We start from the raw sequence: 19,158 nt of genomic DNA, 5'->3' as shown, positions 1-19,158 counted from the left end.
TGATCCCAATAACATCCATAACCAGTGTGTAGAATTCAAGTCAGCAGTGGCTCAGGGGTAGTGCTCCATGTGTCAGGCACTCCGAAGGCCACAGGCCGCTGTGTAGAATCCCTGCTGGTGAACTGGAGGCCCTCCTGAGAGTCCCGTCTTCCGCTTGCTGCTTTCACTGTGAATTAGCAACTTCCTTCTTACCAGGTGTCATTCATATAGACTACCATTCTCCCAATACGCAGTTTTTGCAAAGCACAAATCTCAATTGCTCTCAAGCGTTCAGAAACCATTTTCTGCGCAAGATACTACGCAGTACGTATTATACATACAGTATAAACGCAGCTACATGTATATGAAGGACTCACTGGTTCAAATACTGAGTTTGTTCATCGATGCCTTTCCACAGAAAACTTAAAGGTGCCGTCCTGGTAGTCATGGAAACGCTTAAGTAGAAATGGGAACTGAAAGGAGTAGTGCAAGTTTCAGCCAGTGAGTGTGCACGTGCATGCGTGTGTGTCTGTCTAGGGCAAAGGTGGCGTGATTTAGGTGGAAAAAGACAGCCTCCCTTCAAAAGAAACCATTAAGTATGCATCAATCCAAAATGTAATAAAATTGCCCTGCATGTCCATCAGTCACCCCTTCAAGAGCCTTCACACTCCCACAGAAGTATTGGATCCTTTGTCTCTTGTCTTCACTTGTACCATTCAGCCCAGACACCTCTGTCGGTGTCATGACGGACATCACATTAATCGTCTGCTTGAGATATAAGCATGTTTTCAGTCTGCACAAAAAAGTTACACTCAATCCGCTAAAACTTCATGAATCACATTAAAAAAAAAATTCATGTCACACTCTCTTTACCAAATAAAAAGCGACCAAGCACTGTTAAAGAAGCCAAAAAGGGAAACTTTGAAAGTTGAAAGAGCCTGAAAGAACTCTTAAATTAACATTCTGTTTCATGCTTCAGCGCTTCAATTTATTTGTTCTTTTTCTTACAGAAAAAAAGAAACTCTTATACATCGAGCATCCAGTCTGATTAAATTTAAACATTCCCAAGGTAATTTTATGTTTACTGTTCTGCGGAATATCTGTACAGTTACAGAGATGTCCAATAATCCTTTCAAACAGGAGAATAAAAAACAGGAAGAAAAGAAAAAAAGAAAGAGGTTGTTTTGTTTTTTTTACCAAATACAGTTTCTGGCCATCCCTTCTGTATATACATCTAAAAACTCAATGTGATGCAAAACTATGCTAATCTTATTACAGTCATTTCATAAAGTCACATTATCAGAAGCGGTGCTATTCATACTACATTGTTAAGCGTATCTCTTATAAATGTTTGCCACGGTTCACCACAGTAAAATCAGAGTAATGCACAACACAGAACAGTAGAAAGCAGCATTGCACGGTAGAACAAGACACCGAGAATCATTGTGGAGCCAAATTACCACATGGCATAAGCACTGTAAAATCACAGAAGTGCAAAGAAACACCACGGTATAAAAAGTTTTATAAGGAACTGGCAGCAGGTACCCCCTTGCATACCCACCTCATGCCATTACCAAAGACAATTAATGTCAGAGCTCTCTGATCAGAAACAGTTCGCTTGCCTGTCAAGCGATCAGAGCTTACAATACTCTGCTGACTTCTGTCCCTTTAAGACTTTTCCAGGCGACATTATTCTGGGTAAATACTTGGGAACATCCGCACTAATCCCGTGGGATCTAATTAAGGGAGATGACGTTTGCTATCACCGTAGAAATCAGGAAGATACGTGCTTGCTGGGTTTATTTTTGAGATTTCTGTTCCTATGAAACAAAGGCAAGAAAGCTTTACAGTCTTAAAAGGTGCCTTATGCTGAACCAAACCCTTAAGAGGTCAAGTGCACCATGCATTCATCACAGTAGAAACTTCTTTATGATTTCCAGCAAGAGAAGTTTAGACACAATAAATGCACATTCCGTTATAAGGAGTACAATGAAGTATACACATGAAGTACAATCAGTATATAAAAGCTTAGGAAAAAATACTAATGTATGAGAACAAATTAATTAGTACTAATATATTCCGAATATATTTTTTGGCAAGAGGGTGGCATGGTGGTGCAGTGGTTAGCTCTGGGGCCCTGAGCTTAATTCCAGGGGTTCTTCATGCGTAGTGTTTGTATGTTCTCCCCATGTTCGTGTGGGTTTCCTCCAGGTGCTCTGGCTTCCTCCCACAGTCTAAAGACATACTGCATTGGTGGATTCATTTGCTTCTGGATAAACTGGTCCTGGTGTGAGTGTGTGTGTGTGCGATGGACTGGCGTCTGTTCCAGTGTGGACCCTGCCTTATGCCCACTGCCTGCCAAGATAAACTCTAGCTGCCCTGCAACCTTGTCCTGGATAAAACAGTCAGAAAACCCATGGGTTATACATTATCCTACACGTGTATTTGCAAGTGAACTAAAACATGCACACGTGCACAAAACAAACTGCAATATGATTATTGCTGGACTGGCCCCACTAGACATTTGAAATTAAAACAACTCGCATTAATTGGTTATTTTTGTAAACTACTACTTATCAAATAAGCCTGCAGATTTTATGTATCTTTCTTTTTAAAAGACATTTATCCATAATTCGGGAAAAAGGCATGACTTGTCTTTCACAGGTTATTGACAGATCACAAACCTGTCTGATACACAGATTTTTCCTATGTCTCTTTTAAAAAAAAAAACACACCTTCATTCAGATTATGGGGAAATTATTTTGCAGCTACGGTTCACCAGGTATTTTTTTTTTGCCAGATGTTAATTAGCATGCAGAATAATCCGTTATTGAAAGCCTCTGTCAGGTCACATTATAAACAATAGGCCCAAAATGCTTACACATTTGACATTTTGCGCTGGTATCTCTCTAAACAAAATGTTCCCTAGGTACAAATTGGCCTACTTTATGCTCCTTCTTTGGATTACTAGTGCTTCATAGTTATGGATATCGGGCTTGACAAACATCAGTCCGTAATGTATGTAGTTCTATACTTTCTGGTGGAGAAACTCCCTTAAATTAATAAAAACAACCCCCACCCTCACTCCTAAATTTTCCTGTCACCAGAGGAAAAGAGACTGTGATGTATAAGGCTGTAAAGACTATTTTAATGAAAGAAATTAAAACTAACTTCAATGAGAAAATAAAAGTTAAAATCTTTAGCTTGCGGCAGAGTTAATGTAACTTTTTTTTTTTTACCCATTGCATTATTTAAGGTTAGCTCCATCATTTTATCAATCTATCGATCTTTCACCAGAAAGATGAAAATGGAAAAATAATGAGGCCGATGAATGCAGTGTAAAGAACATCAATGTATGAAATTTAATTATCCGTTGAAAAAAATGCATCGGCTGTTTTCTAAAACATAAAGAAAAGAAAAAGCGAAGCGGTTAACATTTTTTTCCCCTCTGCATATTTTAATTACCAGATCAATCATAACTACATACCGCAGTTATTTTCTGAGAGGAGAGAAAATTGCGAGTCTAAATGAAAAACAATAGATTTACTTTAAAGTCTTTGCTCTTTTGAAGTCTAAATTAAAATTTCAGGTATCTTTAGGAAAGCAAGCTTCGGAAAGTTCTGATATTTAATTAGTGCGTTCTGGATTTCATTGAAATCAAACTTCATAGACGCACATAACGTGTACCTTCACTGCAATTAACGATCTACAGAAATATGAGTTTTCTTCGGGACGCCACTGAAATAATTTCAGTACAAGCATACTCACAATTCAGGTACAACTCTGTCATATATGGCCTCCAGGGGAAGAAAAATCTCACACAAACTAAGCTTACAGTACCTCTCACCTCAGTCCTCTAAACCAAGGTGTTTTTTTTTCCAACAATAGAATATATTAGCTTAATATCTTTGCCAGCGAGACAAAGCAGACATTATAGAAAGATAGTATTTTCTAGCCACAGCAGAAATAAACAATAGGAGAACTCCTCAGGACTGGATGTTTTTGTTCCTGTGGTTTTTTTTTTTGTTTTTTTTTACAGCTCTGACATTTATTTCTGCTGGCATTAGCTTACAGGCCAACTGCCACCAATTTCACACATTTTTATTGGCTAATTTGAGTGTGCATTTGCCAGCAGCCTTCCCAGAGCCAAGACTGAGCGCTTTCTCGTATGTCGCGTCTCCCAGTGCCTGTTTCTATCTTGATGAATCACTTAAACGCAACACCAGTCATAACATTCAAAGCTTATCACAAAGATTTCCTGCCGGTTTTTTTGGGGGGGTTGTGTTTTTGTTATTCTGTCTGTGCAACCAGCCTTGATATATCAGCGTTTTTCTTTTTCAAGGCTCCCTGTGGTGCTGCTCCAAACAACATATTTTTTTGGATCAAACCTTCAATTTGTAAAAGGAGCAAGGCACTTGGCCAGACTGCAAAGTGCTGAAAACACCTTTCTCCACTCACTGCACTGTGAAATCCAGTCGGCTCAGACATTCACGATTTGTGCCCGACAGGCCAGTCAAGTTTCCTTTTTTAATGTGAGAGCCCTACTGTACACGTTGAAAGCTCCGGCCTACTTTTTAATCAATGTGGTCACATTTTATGTTTTCCCAATTGTTGATAAGCTAAAGATATTGTTTCAAAGTATTCCCAGTTTCTAAACAACCTGTCAATTTTGTCTAATTTAACATTTTAAAACATCTGCCATTCAGATGTGCCCATTCATTCATCAGAAGTCCTTATTTCTGGTCAGGATCGAAGTTACCTGGAACGTTTCCTGAAAACACAGGGTTTACTGAGGAAATACATAATCAGTCTGGCACATGGAAGTACTATAACTTTATGAGACAGCCTGCTAAACAAGTCACTCTTTTCAGTCAGTTTTGGAGCAAGTTGCTTAAGATGTAATACCAGTTACTGTATATTACTTACAACTTCAGGCAAAATAATTTGTCTAAAACATGTTTGTCAGACAACAAATTGTCTGAATTACTGTACGCTATTAGGGATGCCATTAATTGGGATATCTTAGCTCTCATAGGGTGATCACGCAAATGTTTTTGCAGTGAACACCACACACGCAACACAGTACTGAATTAGTAATGGGAAAATTCATTAGTCTCTCACAGACTGCACTTTGCAAAAGTGCTTGGCGCCACTCAGTTTCACAACTCGTGACAACTGCATCAACAATTAAGTACTGGAAATCTTCTCAGAATAGCTGTCTTTTTATCACATCTGATGTCGAAGCTTAAATATAATACAACAAATACCTACTGAATCCACCACTGTTAAGATCTTCCATCCATCCATTTCCTAACAGTTTCACCCCATTCAGGGTCGCAGGGGAACCAGAGACTATCCTGGCAAGCAACGGACCCCAGACAGCGTGTATCCTGGACGGAGCACCAGTCCATCGCAGGGCAAGCAGACACACACACAGACAAGGGCCAGTTTCCCAGAAGCCAATTTACACACTGGTGTGTCTTTGGACTGTGTGAGGAAACTCAAGCGAACATACAAACTCCACATAGAAAGCACCAGAACTGTCCAGAACTGAACCCAGGGCCCCAGCACCATAAGCACCATGAGGCAGCAATGCTAACCACTGTGCCGCCATGCTTAAACACAATACAACAAATATCTGCAAAAGCCACCACTGTTTGTTAAGAACCTAATACCTCCGTCCTTCGGATGAGACATAAAACCGAGGTCCTGACTCTCTGTGGTCATTAAAAATCCCAGGGCGTTTCTCGAAAAGAGTAGGGGTGTAACCCCGGCATCCTGACCAAATTTCCCATTGGCCCTTACCAATCATGGCCTCCTAATAATTCCCATCTATGAATTGGCTTCATCACTCTGCTCTCCTCCCCACTGATAGCTGGTGTGTGGTGAGCGTTCTGGTGCACTATGGCTGCCGTCGCATCATCCAGGTGGGGCTGCACATTTGTGGTGGTGGAGGGGATCCCCATTACCTGTAAAGCGCTTTGAGTGGAGTGTCCAGAAAAGCGCTATATAAGTGTAAGCAATTATTATTATTATTATTATTATTAAAAATGTTAATAGGACACCCCCTGGTCACAAGCCGCTGAAACAAAGAGCTGTACTACTCTACCAAAGGAGAAAGCGCAGAATCAGAGCACCAGTTATGCAACTACAGTACATACATGAGGCAAGGAGTGAAGGAAAGTCAGTATGGCGTGAGGTAAAGGCCCTTGCAAACCAGTGTTCAAACAACAGATCTAGAAAATTCCATCTCAGACACCAGCAGGAGCCACACAGATGCTCGAAGAGATGTGGTTTGTGAACACGGCTAACATTTGCACTGCAGCGCCAGTCATGCGTGACACCTTGAGGCAAGGGGGTTTGTGCCGTCAGGATTTTAAAAATTAAACTCAACACCGGAGAGCAGAACGTGCTGAAACGCATCAATCCCAAGTGGCCGGAGACATGAGGCTATTTTTTACATCTTACCTGAAACGTCTTTATTTTTATACGCTAATGATATTCTTTTTTTCTACGTAGATCTGCAGACGCAGCAAAGTGAAGGAGGAAAGCAAACAAACATAGCACATCACTCTTTATGCGGAGAAGCCTATAAGCAGTTGCATTTTTTATGCTTACCGATTGCATCCCTCTTGACTCGATAACATCTAAAAAACCTGGAAACTAAGCTTCATCAGACTTCAATAATTACAGGGCAGCATCCACTCTGATCACTCAAGGATCACCGAGTGTCAAAAAGCATTAACTCCTCATGTTTATTTACTCTTAGTAATGTTTCTTATTGGGACTAGAACACAATCATTTTCCTAGGATTGATTTGTAATGTCAGATTAAAGCAGTGCGTTCTTTTCAAAATGAGTACTGAACTCCACTTAGGAAATTCAAACTACAACAGATGCCATTCTATACCACGTTAATGAACTTAGTTACAGATTTCATTCCATCCATCCATTTTTTAAGTGCTTCTTCCAACTTAGGGTCGCAGGGGAGCCAGAGCCTGGCAAGCAACAGGCGCATGACAGGATACACCCTGGGAGGGACGCCAGTCCACTGCAGGGCAGACACAGACACACTCTCGCACCAGGGCCAATCTGCCAGAGTGTTTTGGAACCTTAGGAGGAAACCAGGGAGCCCAGAGAAAACTCATGCAAACATGGGGAGAACATACAAACACCACACAGTCCGCACCCCAGACCTTTGAGTACGTACACGCACCCAACACTGAGGCAACAATTCTATCCACTGTGCCACCATCTCGCCCAGATTTGATTCCAGTGAACAGAATATATTTTTAACCCTTTCAAAGTGTAAATGAAAACATTTTCAGGCACCAGATCAGTATTAATCCAGAAAACAATACAGCCAAAGGGACGTTTGCTTGACTATTTTGTTTCAAATAGTAAGTTCATGCCCATTTATAATTTATTATTTTATTATGTACTTCTCACTGTTCTGAAAAATAATATTTGTTTTCAGGGGTTTAACTAACAGAATGCTGCCAGCACAAAACTTTGGCCTTGCTTATGAAGCCTGTTAATATATAATATATATTGATCATTTTGCTCATTTTGCAGATACTTGTACAGTATTTAAACTGACTTGCATTGGATTATGTATGGGAAACTCCAGGACCACTGAGCAAATATCACAAGGATTTTGGTTCCAAACTTCACCACAACAAGGACAGAGCACAAGGCAGTTAACTGCACCAAGGTACCTCAGAAGTAGTCAATGGCACAGCTGGGCCTTGAATTTTTATCTTACGGGTAACAAGCGCTTTAACAAGTTCTTTAACTGATCCTAGCCTCCTCTGAGGAAGGATTCTCCTTCCTCCAGTCCAAACCAAAAGGCACAAAGTGCCCCTATGTCCTCAATCGTTGTAAACCTGCCCGGTTTATTCTGAGAGATCAATTTGACCGTTCAGTGTCTTGGTAAAACTATGGCCATATGCTAGCACAGTGCAAAGATGCACCATTGTGAACGCGATAGCCTCCCCCCTCGCTGTCTTGCAACATCAGTTTGCAGAAGGTGAGGAGAGATGTGAACCAGCCTAGCTCTCACAGGCCCAGACTCCCCTTTGGAAAAATGAAACGCTTCACAAAAACAAGAGCCGCTCAGGTCTGTGTGGGTTTGCAACCTATTTTTAAATGCAATGTCAGCTCTAGGCTTGCATGCGCTTTACATATTTTAATACGCTTGGTGTTCTTAGGCTTGACGTTATATTAAACGAGACAGAAAGTCAGCATTTGCATTGCGCAGAGCTCTAGCGCACACGGACCTAAGGTGCGTCCTGGAGGATCCTAGGTACTGTATGTGCCGCTGCACGGTCCTACATGACATGCAGAGCCTTTCCATGCTTTATTTATTCATCGCACAGGGCACACACTCCCTCCCAACACCATCGCATGAGCACTCCTCCAGGCTGCTTTGCTGTTTCAGCGCACAAGCAACAGGCAAACCAGTGCCCTCCGAGATTCACACAGCATCTCCACTTTCTGCGGTAGAGGACACAGGCCGTGATGGGAGAGTGCCGGCTGTGGGTCCCGGGGTGCTTTGCTCCGGTTAAGAGAGACGTGCTTTTCCGTCACTTGTGGAAGATCCCAGCTTCCGGAGGCAGCATGGCGAGGAGACAAGGACAGCGCCATGGTCAAGCCCCCACAGTGCTGATGCATCCTTGAGCGAGACACTTTTACCTTGATAGCTCTGGCCAGCCCATCAGTTTCAAGTCAATGAGTTCCCAGACGTACAGTACTAGAGCAGGGTTAGCACACCACACGCACTGCTGTGAAAACCTCACACATCGCACGTTGCGCCGGTCTTTCTCACTCAGTTTCTTTCCTCCTTCATGTGGAAACAATATTCCACCCTGATCTCCAAGTGAAATGTCAGGTATATGAAGTTTATCCTCAGTTAATCCTGGAGTTTGTATTTTGTAGCCCCAAAAGCTGCCTTCTAGCTTCACTGATGGGTGCAGAGGAGCAAATGATGTCATGATGAGGAAATGATAATAATGACTTTATAACTAATGTGCCCAAAAATATTGCTCATTTTGAAAAAAGCAATCCATTACACGAGAACTATGAAATTGGAATTAATTACTCTTTTAGTTCTAATTCATACTATATCTACATGTCTGTAAAAGCAGACTGGAAGATGGAAACTGAAAGAAAAGGCAACATGTGAGACAAAAGCATTGACTTTACCTCCTTCACTTCGTCAAACTATCACGTGTGAGCTGGAATTTTATTTTTTCGTTTTGTTCGACTGCTAGTTTGCAAAGTAACATTAATTGCTTGGTTATGAATTCTGGTGAATGGCAAAAGCAATATATGGAAAAATAGCACAGAAAAGATACTTTGTATTAGTGCCCTCCAAATATTTTTTCTGCAGGTACCCATTTGAAAAGGTAATAAATAATCTTGATATCCCAGGAACTGGAACTATGAAGCCTCTCTCTCATATTGGCCTGGGGGAACTACAGATGATAGACTATTTTCATAACTGGTTCACATGTCAAAAGGGAAAATTCTTCAACAGAAAAGTCATTGACAATTCACAAAAATTGGAAGAGATACTTGTACAAAGAGAACTACCCTGATAGACAGATCATTTTGCATATCCCAGGAAGTAATGACTTGAGTGTTAGGAGCTAGTTCACAGCAAGCTTTTACAGACAGGCAGTGTTAGAGCTCCTGTGCATTCATACAGTTCAGTCCTGTAGGTCCAGGACTCACTCAGTCTGGGAATCTTGTTGCATGGAAAAATCAAAAATACATCTTGCTTAACTCAATTGCTTGTACTCTAATATTGGCTTCTTTTGCCTTATGAACTCTGAGTAACATCTGTATAGTGCAGGTCACTAAGCCTGGATTTGATACTGTGATTCTCTGGCCAAAGCATCTGTCCAGTACTCTGAGTGAACGACTGAGTGGTCCTCTCTGCATCTTCTCTCCCAACATCCAACCGCCTTATTCAAAAGATTTGAAACTGCTTCTCCATGCCTACTGAGCTTTTTGTTCCAGTAATACAGTATGCACCATCGCCCAGGATTAACTCAGAACTTATTGTAGTGAACCCTAAAATGGAACAGTGCCTTTAACATGATATTTCTCAATATGAGTAGATACACACACAAAATATGTCTTCTGCTACAGCGCTTCATCTGAATGTTGTTATCTCCTATTTCCAGAGTTTCAGTCCAGATTCACTTCAGGACTAGTATTTTCAAACCACAGCTGTATTTGGAGCTGGGAAATGTACACCAATAAAAAATGCTTTTTCTTAACAATGTGAGAACCTTAAATGAAATTTTTTAAAAAAAAATTTTGTTATAAAAGTATAATTTCTTTGCTACCTAAGCGACATCTTTGGTTTTGGTCTTTCTCACCCATCACTGAAAAAGCAATTCTAATTTTTTGACAATTAGCAAGGGAAAGGTTTATTACAATAAAATTACATTACCGTTTAAAATGAGCCAGCATGAGCACTGGGTCACACTAAAGGTAATTATACAGATTTTCATAATATAGGAGTATCTTGTTTTATACCATACTGCTATTATAGTGTGTGCCATAATTAGTGATCATCTGTTAGTCTCTGATTTATTCTGTCATTCATAACATATTTATAAACGCATGGTGAATTATAATTTCCTCCTGGAATTAATCAAAAGGAAGGTCTGGTCTCTGAAATATATAAGATCAAAACCTTCTTGTCACAGCCTAGTGGCAGCTTCTATTCCTGAAACTTAAGTCAAATTAAGTTTCTCTTACAAGTACATAATAAGAGACTAAATTATAACTTGAATAATGATGTCAAGAAAAAAGGCTGAAAAATGAAGGCCAGGCATATTGTTGCAAGAGGAAAGAGTGTATTAGAAATGGACTTCTTCAATGCCAAAGTTGTGAAAGCATTGTTCGTCACCTTGGGTGTTGTTCTTGCACTCCTAATCCCTTTTCATTGGCAATGACTGGTTTCTGAGTTTTCTGCTTTGCTTGAACGACTGAATTAAAAATATTGGGAGACTTTGGAAGGCACAGCTCAATATGTTAATATGATTGGCTCATACCTGTGTCGCTGAAGGCAGACAACCTGGACATGAGAACAGTGTATTTTAAACCCCTCTAGACAGGTAGAGAGGCAGGGAATACTACAGCTTTTATACAAAGGTAGGTTTGGAAATGTAACACAAATGGGTGGTTGTTGTCTGTCCTGACATTTGAAACCCAGTAAAAATCACAGCTACTTGCAGAACTTTCTTTGCCTCTTGAATTCCATAACTGTCCATATTAATCCTTCAGCTTTATTAGTACTACCAGTGAAGGGACGCTCTTAAAGGACCAAATGTTGTGACACAGTAGTAACAGAACCTACTTGCCTACAGTAATGGCTCAGAAAGAGCAAAACACATCCCCTCTCTAAACAAAAGTCATTAGGAAAGTAATACTACAATTACCATAGCAGAGCCTTTAATTCAGATGTTTTCAACCGTGCATTCAAACAAAAATAAATTTGCGGGAAACAGCTGTAATAAATGTGGGTAATTAATAGCAGTTTGTTGTTTTGCTGTCTAGTCAGCTCAATTTTACCTTTTCAGTTAATAATGAGGAAATAATTTCTGAGCTCTGGGGGTTAATGGTATGTAACCACTAGAGCTGCTAATTACATGTTACAAACTATTTATCAGAATTGCCATCTGTGCTGCATGATGGCTTTCATTGTGCACGCTAAATTACTTTTTGGATTATCTTTGTAAAGCAAGTTTTGGTAATTAGAAGCCTATGCTAGCGCTTTTGGGCAGTGCCAACACAAACCAAAAAAAGAGAGAAAAAAAAAGAGACTGGTTAATTTATACCTGACAAAACATGTTGCATGAACACATTCCCCTGGAAGCTCTTTCCTGGAGAAAAAAAAAGATAGCTCAACTCCAGCTTGTAAGAAAGAATCGAATTAAAAAACAAATTCATCTTTATTCTTTAAGGTCACTGTTATAATGGCACTTTTTTTTTTTGCTGCACATTTTTAAATCACAGGTTAACTGAGCCCAAAGTAAAACCTGAAAGAAGCCTGGAATTGGGGGGAAACTTGTTAAAATTAGTCTATTTTATCAAATATTCAGACATAAAAAGGAAGGGGTGACATGAGCAGCTAATTGGCCAAGGTGAAGTTTCTTGTGCTTCAATATATATTCTTGCCAAGGCCCAAGCAAAATGGAGCGACCTCAGAAATCAGGCAGCACACGCCATCTTGGCACTCTCTAAATCTTATTATCATTACCTTCATTATAAGACTCACTTCATTATAAAACCCAAAATGCTTGGCTCCCAGGGACAGTGGATTAATAAGGATGGGATGTATTTTAAGCTGTAAACTCTGCTCACTGTCCTTAATCTTTTCTGTACTTCTGAAGCCAAATTATCACCTCTCATCAGGTCTGACGGGACCTCATTAACAAAGTTACAGGGGGGCTCACTTATGACAGCCACCTTCACTGTTAACCCTTTGAGCTCTCCTGTACTTTCAAGCCTCAGTAACTAGGTCGTCTGGTGGTTTTAATAAGTGTTTTGCGTTAGTTGCAATTAGTGAGAAAGTACAGATAAAAAAGGGGTCTACATTAAAAAAAACTGTCATGTAGAGTGTAGACATTATTTCTAAAGCTTCAAAGCAAAAAATCTTTTTTTTAATTATGAATTGCTCTATGGAACAAGCTCTTATGCCCACAGGAACAAATGCGTGCAATGAACTACAGCTTACTGATTAACACAATGGCGTTAGAATATGTTCAACTCAGGATCCTTCAGTGAACTCTTGAGAACCCCCCCAACAGCCACTTTCATGATCTGCATCTGTTAAATGCTGTTAAATGCTCCAGGATCATCCAGCCTTGCTGTTCGGTCCTGTTAGAACATTTGGCACAGAAATACTTTGTACAGAACAGAAATACCATATACTGCTTCCATCACTCCGAGCTTGTCAGATTTCTAGGTTAAAAGATCAATGACTCTTTGTAAGTACAGTTCATCAGATTAGGCAAGCTGCTATAAATTAAAAACTCTTCGTGGTAATTCAGTGAACAAGCACCACAATCATTCCACTTTCAAATGCGACTCTACAGCTGGAGAACAATTTCTATTAATGACAAGCAGCTGAGCCATTTACAGAAGTCTGGAGTACAGTCTTAGTAATTGTCAGAAAATAATTTGATATTTTTTTCCTGCGCTTTCAATATATTTTAGAATGCATATATGAATCTTACAATTCCAAGTCTTTGCCATTTTGTATATTTCAGAATGATTATTTATGAAAAGAAAATTGAGCAGACTGTTGTAAGGTAAAAATGTGTATATGATGCATTTGTTCGTTTAAAATATACAGTATGTCAGAAATGAATGCATTCAAAATCCAACATTGACCTAGACCACCCTGACGCCTTAAAAAAGGCCTTAAAAAAGCCTTAAAAAAGGCTAAACAAGGTCACCAGTCCTGCATGGGTGACAAAAGCCAGGTGAAAGTGGTTTTGGTGGACCAGTAGGTGGCACAATTTTCTCTGGACCAGATATTAATAGTAAATCTACTACTAATAATAAGAATTCCTTACACTTATATAGTGATTTTCTTGACACTTTACAAGCCCTACCACCACAAATGTGCCCAGCTCTCAGTGGGGAGGAAAACAGAGGCGATTAATAGATGGGGATTATCAGGAGGCCATGATCAGTAAAGGCCAGGGGGAAACTGGGCCAGGACACTGGAGTTAACACCCCTATTCTTTTTGAGAAATACACTGGGATTTTTAATGACAACGAAGAGTCGGGACGTTGGTTTTACATCTCAATCAAAGGATGCCTCTTTTTTTTACAGGATGGTGTCCCTATCAGTATACTGGGGCACTAAGACCCATACGGACTGGGTAAGCGGTGCCTACTGGTGTTAGGAAATGGGCATTCCAATAGGTTCTAACTTTAATGAGACATCAAATTCAGATCCTGTTCACACCGTGCACATTAAAAATCCCATCTCACTTTTCACAGGAGCACCTGTGGTAACCTCATTATCACTGCCAAAAATCATTTAGAATATCCGGTTTAACTAAAGGTTTATAGACGTTTTGCAATCCCAACCAAACCCTGGGACGCTCTGGAAGGGTTCTTTTTAAGAATCCAGGTTGGAGGCTAAATAAAAATGACATCCCTTTGACTTCAATGTTGAGATGACAGTTTCAGTACCTAGCCTACCATCGCCTCAGTGTTAAATAAATCCTTTCTACAATATTCATATGTCCAATTTACCGGGAACAATCTTGATCTCCTGAACATAATTAAATTGTGCCTGTCGACTGAAAAGCAGACTTTAACCCACATCAAACACATTTTTCAATTCAAAGGCGGCAAATTAAAAGAAGCAGACTGTCCCACATGGTTTAAAATATATGTACTTCACAAAAGCCAGCTACCTCCTAATTTCAACTGCTGCTGAAGCTTAATACTGTGATTTTAATTTAAAAGAGAAAAAAACAGGTGAAAAACCAGGCAAAATCATTTTACAATGATTTCCCTTTGTGAACAGAGTCCCTGAAAGACATTTATAGGTCTTGGTTAATGGCTAACATTAAGACTGAAATACATTCAGAGGAGCAGCAATTTCTTAAGGGGATAGTTATTCTAGTAGGGATCTTATTACAGAAAAAAGAATGTTAAACTATAAAACTGAACAATCTAAAAGCAGTTGGCTGCATAATGTTACAAACCTATAGGTAAAAAATTAACTCAACAAGACACTTTAAACACAATCTCTAGTCCATTTCAGAAAATTGAGCAGTGTTCTGCTTCAGTTGAGTAGTTCAAAATATCTCATTAAAAGCTCTTTGTTATAAAGCAGGGGTACTGTATAATGGAAACAGAATTTAAATCCTAAAATCAAAACTAAAGGTGTAAGAGTAATAATTTAATAATCCTTCTTGGCACCTTAAATTGTCAATAAAACTGTTAGTATCTGAAAATAAAGCTGGTAATAACATTTTCAGTAACACGCTTTGCTACTAAAATGGAACTCAGTTCCAGAATGAGCAATTTACTTGGCAGTCCTACTGAGTGTGTACAGAGTGCGAATGATTATATTTTCTAATCTCCTGACTTTCACCTCCATCACGGAAATGAAGAACACCTCTAGGTCCCCACCTTTAGACCAAAGAACACTTTCACAGTTCAGATTTCTGGATGGTCTATACATGATCTTTTTTAACAGGTTTACCTGTTTATTAGACTTTGTTCTGCTCCCAGGAAGATGTGGACACAGGTACTGTATATACACTTAGATATCCAGGTACTAAAGATCTCAAAATCCAAACTGTGATTTAGTAAGTGTAAACCGCACAGTATTTTTTTTCTTCACATGTTTGCAGATGAAAATTGAAAAAGCTATCACCTCAAGGTGTTATGCTCTTTAAATTATCACGTGTTTTTATTGGGTTTTGGACTGACTAAAAGGCAAACGCGTGGCAAACAATGATTATACAAATTGACTTTTACAAGCACTTTTACAAAATTATGACAGCAAGTACTGGATAAAGACAAAACTTTGATTACAATCGACAAATGCTCCGCTATAAAGTGCCAGTTACAATACATGAACTAGATAGTGTGTATCTTTGTGGTTACTAACATTCTATCACAGGCAAAATACTAACACATTTTGCATTACTTTTTGGATTAAAAAGCAACAGATTTTAAATACAGAATACTTTGGGTTGCACCCTCAATTTGATACTGGAGCACATTCCATTTGTTTCAATATAAATTCAAGCAGTTATTATTTATAAATGATTTATAACATGTAATATATTAGCACATTATTATTACTGTGACAATGACAACTTCTACCATCATTAATTGTGTTTGTATTAAACTGTTTCCATTCTGTACCTAAAGAAAGGCTTTGTGAATGCAGGATTCAGTATCAATCGCATGTGTGTTAAGCAGCTGTAAAGTGTCATTTGCAACTCTCTAAACTGAAGTGTTTCCATGTTCTGTACGAACACAAACTGTGCTGCTCCACTGAAATGGGGTTTCTGCCACTGCAGGTTGAAAGTCGGTCTTGAAAGACTCACCTGGGCTTGGAAGCTCTTGAGCACAGGGGCCACCATCTCCCGGACTTCCTAAAAGATGACATGAACAAACAAGCTTTAAGACACAAACCCTTTACAAAGAGGACAGAATGTGGAGTACGCCACGCAGAGCTGCTATCGTGCTTTCAGGGACCTGCGTGGCTAAGTGGGTACTGGTATCATACAACTCAACTGGAAAAGACATGCAAGTGTAGATCTAGCTGGGAACAGGAGGCAGTCCCTTACCCTTCCTGAAGGGTTGTGAGAGTGTGGAACGAGCTGCCCAGCCATGTGGTTGAAGCCGAAGCTTCGACTTCTGTCTAGAAACAGCTGGATGAAAAAGTCGGATCAACAAACCTCCAACTACCAAAGGGGTCAGATGGGCTGAATGGCCTTATCTTGTCTGTAACCTTTTTTATGCTCTTACTGGAGGACTAAAGCAGTTAAGCATGAACCAGGAGTATTCCAAAAAACACGGCACATTGCTTGCCCACAAAAGACAAAGCAGCTTTGAACATGTGCCAGCTAACTTGGTGGTTCTCGGCCAGTTCCTGCCCGGGCACTGACAATCTTTTGGCACAGACACCTGGTCACCGTCACCCCCCCAGCATGCTGGCATGGCTACACCACAGACCCTTCATTACGTTTAAGAGGCTTGTCCACACTGGGACATCGGTTACAATACAGCACTCATGTGTTCCTGGAGAACAGGGAATATTCTGGAGACAAGGGAGTAAAAATAACAGGAAGCTGGATGATAACCCTGAGGCCTGTTTGAATTGCCCACACAGAGGCAAACGGTCCGACTCCTGGGCAGCTCGTGGCAAAGAGAGGCACATAGCATTTGCTCTGACTCTGGCTCTTGAGTTATTTGTCTGATGAATAGTATGTAAACGAAAATGAATTAATTGCGCAGTTTGTGCTTATTTCATTTACTGTATATGATATTACTGTGACTAGTAAAACGCTAAGGTTTTGGATATCGTTCATCCCTATAGTCCACTCTTTGTTTGTCAGCAGAATTGAAGTGCCTTTAACGATAAACCTCAATGCAACATCTCAAAGGCTGACCAAGTGTAACTGGGAGAAGACAAGGCCTGGACTGTTGTTTGGTTTACAAGATCTACTACAGTAAATCTATGTTGGAGATTTAGGTTTGGTCCACTACATCCAAGAGGTATCAGAACTGGTGTGCCAAACCCACAGCCCTTATTTCAGGGAAGCAAAGAAAAAAAACGATTTCCTCAATGTATTTAGTTTCAGCACTTTTGGATTTTGCACCTTTTATGTATACTTCTCCAAGCGTTTGCTACCACATGTGAGGGATTGTGTCTCTTCAGTGTCATGGCTAACACAACAATATCTACCTGTATTAAAGTGACAAAAATACAGAAGTGCAGGCAAAGAAGGTGGTTTCATCAGGCCCTCTGAGGAGAGGCAACACATCGGGCAGTCCTTTGTTCTAAACAATTTCTTCCAAAGCAAGAAATGCAGTGTAAACCCCAGTGACTGTGGGGACAAGAGCCACGCCCCTGTCATTTCTCATCTGCACACTTGCACATCTGCTTTGTGCTTCTCCTCAGTTTGGAAAGACTGTCTCCATTAAAACACTACCAGCACCACAGTGACAAAGAAGCAGGCTATCCCGTGGCAGCAGTTCATAATGAAATGCACGAAAGATGATTAAAATCCCAAAGGGGAGCATTTACACTCGGCGTGTTGTTACTGTTGTTACCGTGTTAATGACCAAGACGTTGAGCAAGCCACTGGCTTTCTGTTTTCCAAAGGGCCAAGGAGAGATTCAGCCACCTCCAGTATGAAACTGGATTGGCCCAGCACAGGACTAACCCTGAGTGAGCCACTGTGACACCCGGCCTCTCCGAAGGTCACGCAGTGGGGGGTTAATCAGGTGTGAGAACGAGCGATTTACCTCCGGAACATTCCTCTTGAATTCCCGACTGAGTTCAATCAGACGCTTGTGAGAGTGCTCGCTTTCTTCCTGCCGGCCAGCCAGCTCGGAGGCCACCGAGTTGAGCTCTTTCTGCACAGGAGACAAACAGGGAAAAAAAGAGGCCTGAAAATGGCAGCCATGTTCGTAGAGGCGTACAAGTGCGCGCATATAAATACACATACTGTACCATTCTGTGCGTGTAATCTAATCTCTCGAGCTCTCCACAACAGAGGCGATGCTTACTGCAAGCAGTAGCAGTCATTAATAATTAAGCAACAATAAATTCAATGTCTAAAGAACCAAGAGGCCTTTTAGATAATCAGTATTAAAATAATCAATAAGCCTGCTACAGCATCAGGGTCCTTGCAGAATAAAGGGAATTAAGCGATAGACATAAATCACCAACATTTTCAACAAAATCAAAATTAACTACATAAATAAATACACAAATAAATAACACAGAGCTAGGGACCTTAAAGTAGAAAATGCCAGGGGTCTTTTCTAGTGGCCATGGACAGCCTGAATTACCAAACACACTTAGCACTCATAAATCAGCTTCTTCCCAGAGTAAAAAAATGTCTCTTTAATTTCCACTTTAAGAGAGTTTAACATTAAAAGATGCCGATAATATCTTCTCCAAAGAGTCCCTCAGTGTACAATGCATGTCAATCACATTTAAGGGAGTGCACTGTCAGTCTTACAGTCATTACGAGTGGCCATATAAACCTGGTACTTACATGTAACCAAGAGAGAGACAAAAGCTACAACATAAAACAAATTATGCCTGAAGACTACATCTGTCTCTGAGCAAACTTCCTCACCTCATCTCTAATCCTCATATTCATGCCATCCTACATTGAACAAAAAAACTCATGATTGCATCATGTTACCCAGCTTCCCTCTAAAGACCTGAAACATAGGATCTAGATACACACAGAGCCTTTCCTACTACCACTTCTGAGTCCACTATCTCCAAGACATACTTTTAGTGTGCAAAGAAACTAGAGCAAAGACTCCTAGCTCACCAAAAATGTTTGAATGTTTCTAAAGAATCGCTACATCATGGTTTATTCTGGAATATAAAGTAGAATTAGGATGACAGCTTCTGTTATCACTATGTACCCTC

General features: G+C 40.2%; 1 protein-coding gene across 1 annotated transcript in view; it reads right to left on the bottom strand.

Moving 5' to 3' along the window:
- Positions 1-18,877, bottom strand: part of cux2b (cut like homeobox 2b) — a 77,433-nt gene extending 58,556 nt beyond the window's left edge. The window contains exons 1-3 of the mRNA XM_088935461.1: positions 18,854-18,877; positions 18,012-18,122; positions 16,085-16,132 (exon numbers count right to left, since the gene is read on the bottom strand). Of these exons, the coding sequence (XP_088791587.1) occupies positions 16,085-16,132; positions 18,012-18,122; positions 18,854-18,877 (183 nt within the window). The remainder of the gene's footprint in view (positions 1-16,084; positions 16,133-18,011; positions 18,123-18,853) is intronic.
- Positions 18,878-19,158: the final 281 nt, after the last annotated feature.

This window comes from Atractosteus spatula, chromosome 17 (genome assembly GCF_055471065.1).
Source record: "Atractosteus spatula isolate fAtrSpa1 chromosome 17, fAtrSpa1.hap1, whole genome shotgun sequence".
Lineage (NCBI taxonomy): Eukaryota > Metazoa > Chordata > Actinopteri > Semionotiformes > Lepisosteidae > Atractosteus > Atractosteus spatula.
Note: the sequence above shows the minus strand (reverse complement) of the source record. Positions and strands in the feature narration are given on the sequence as shown.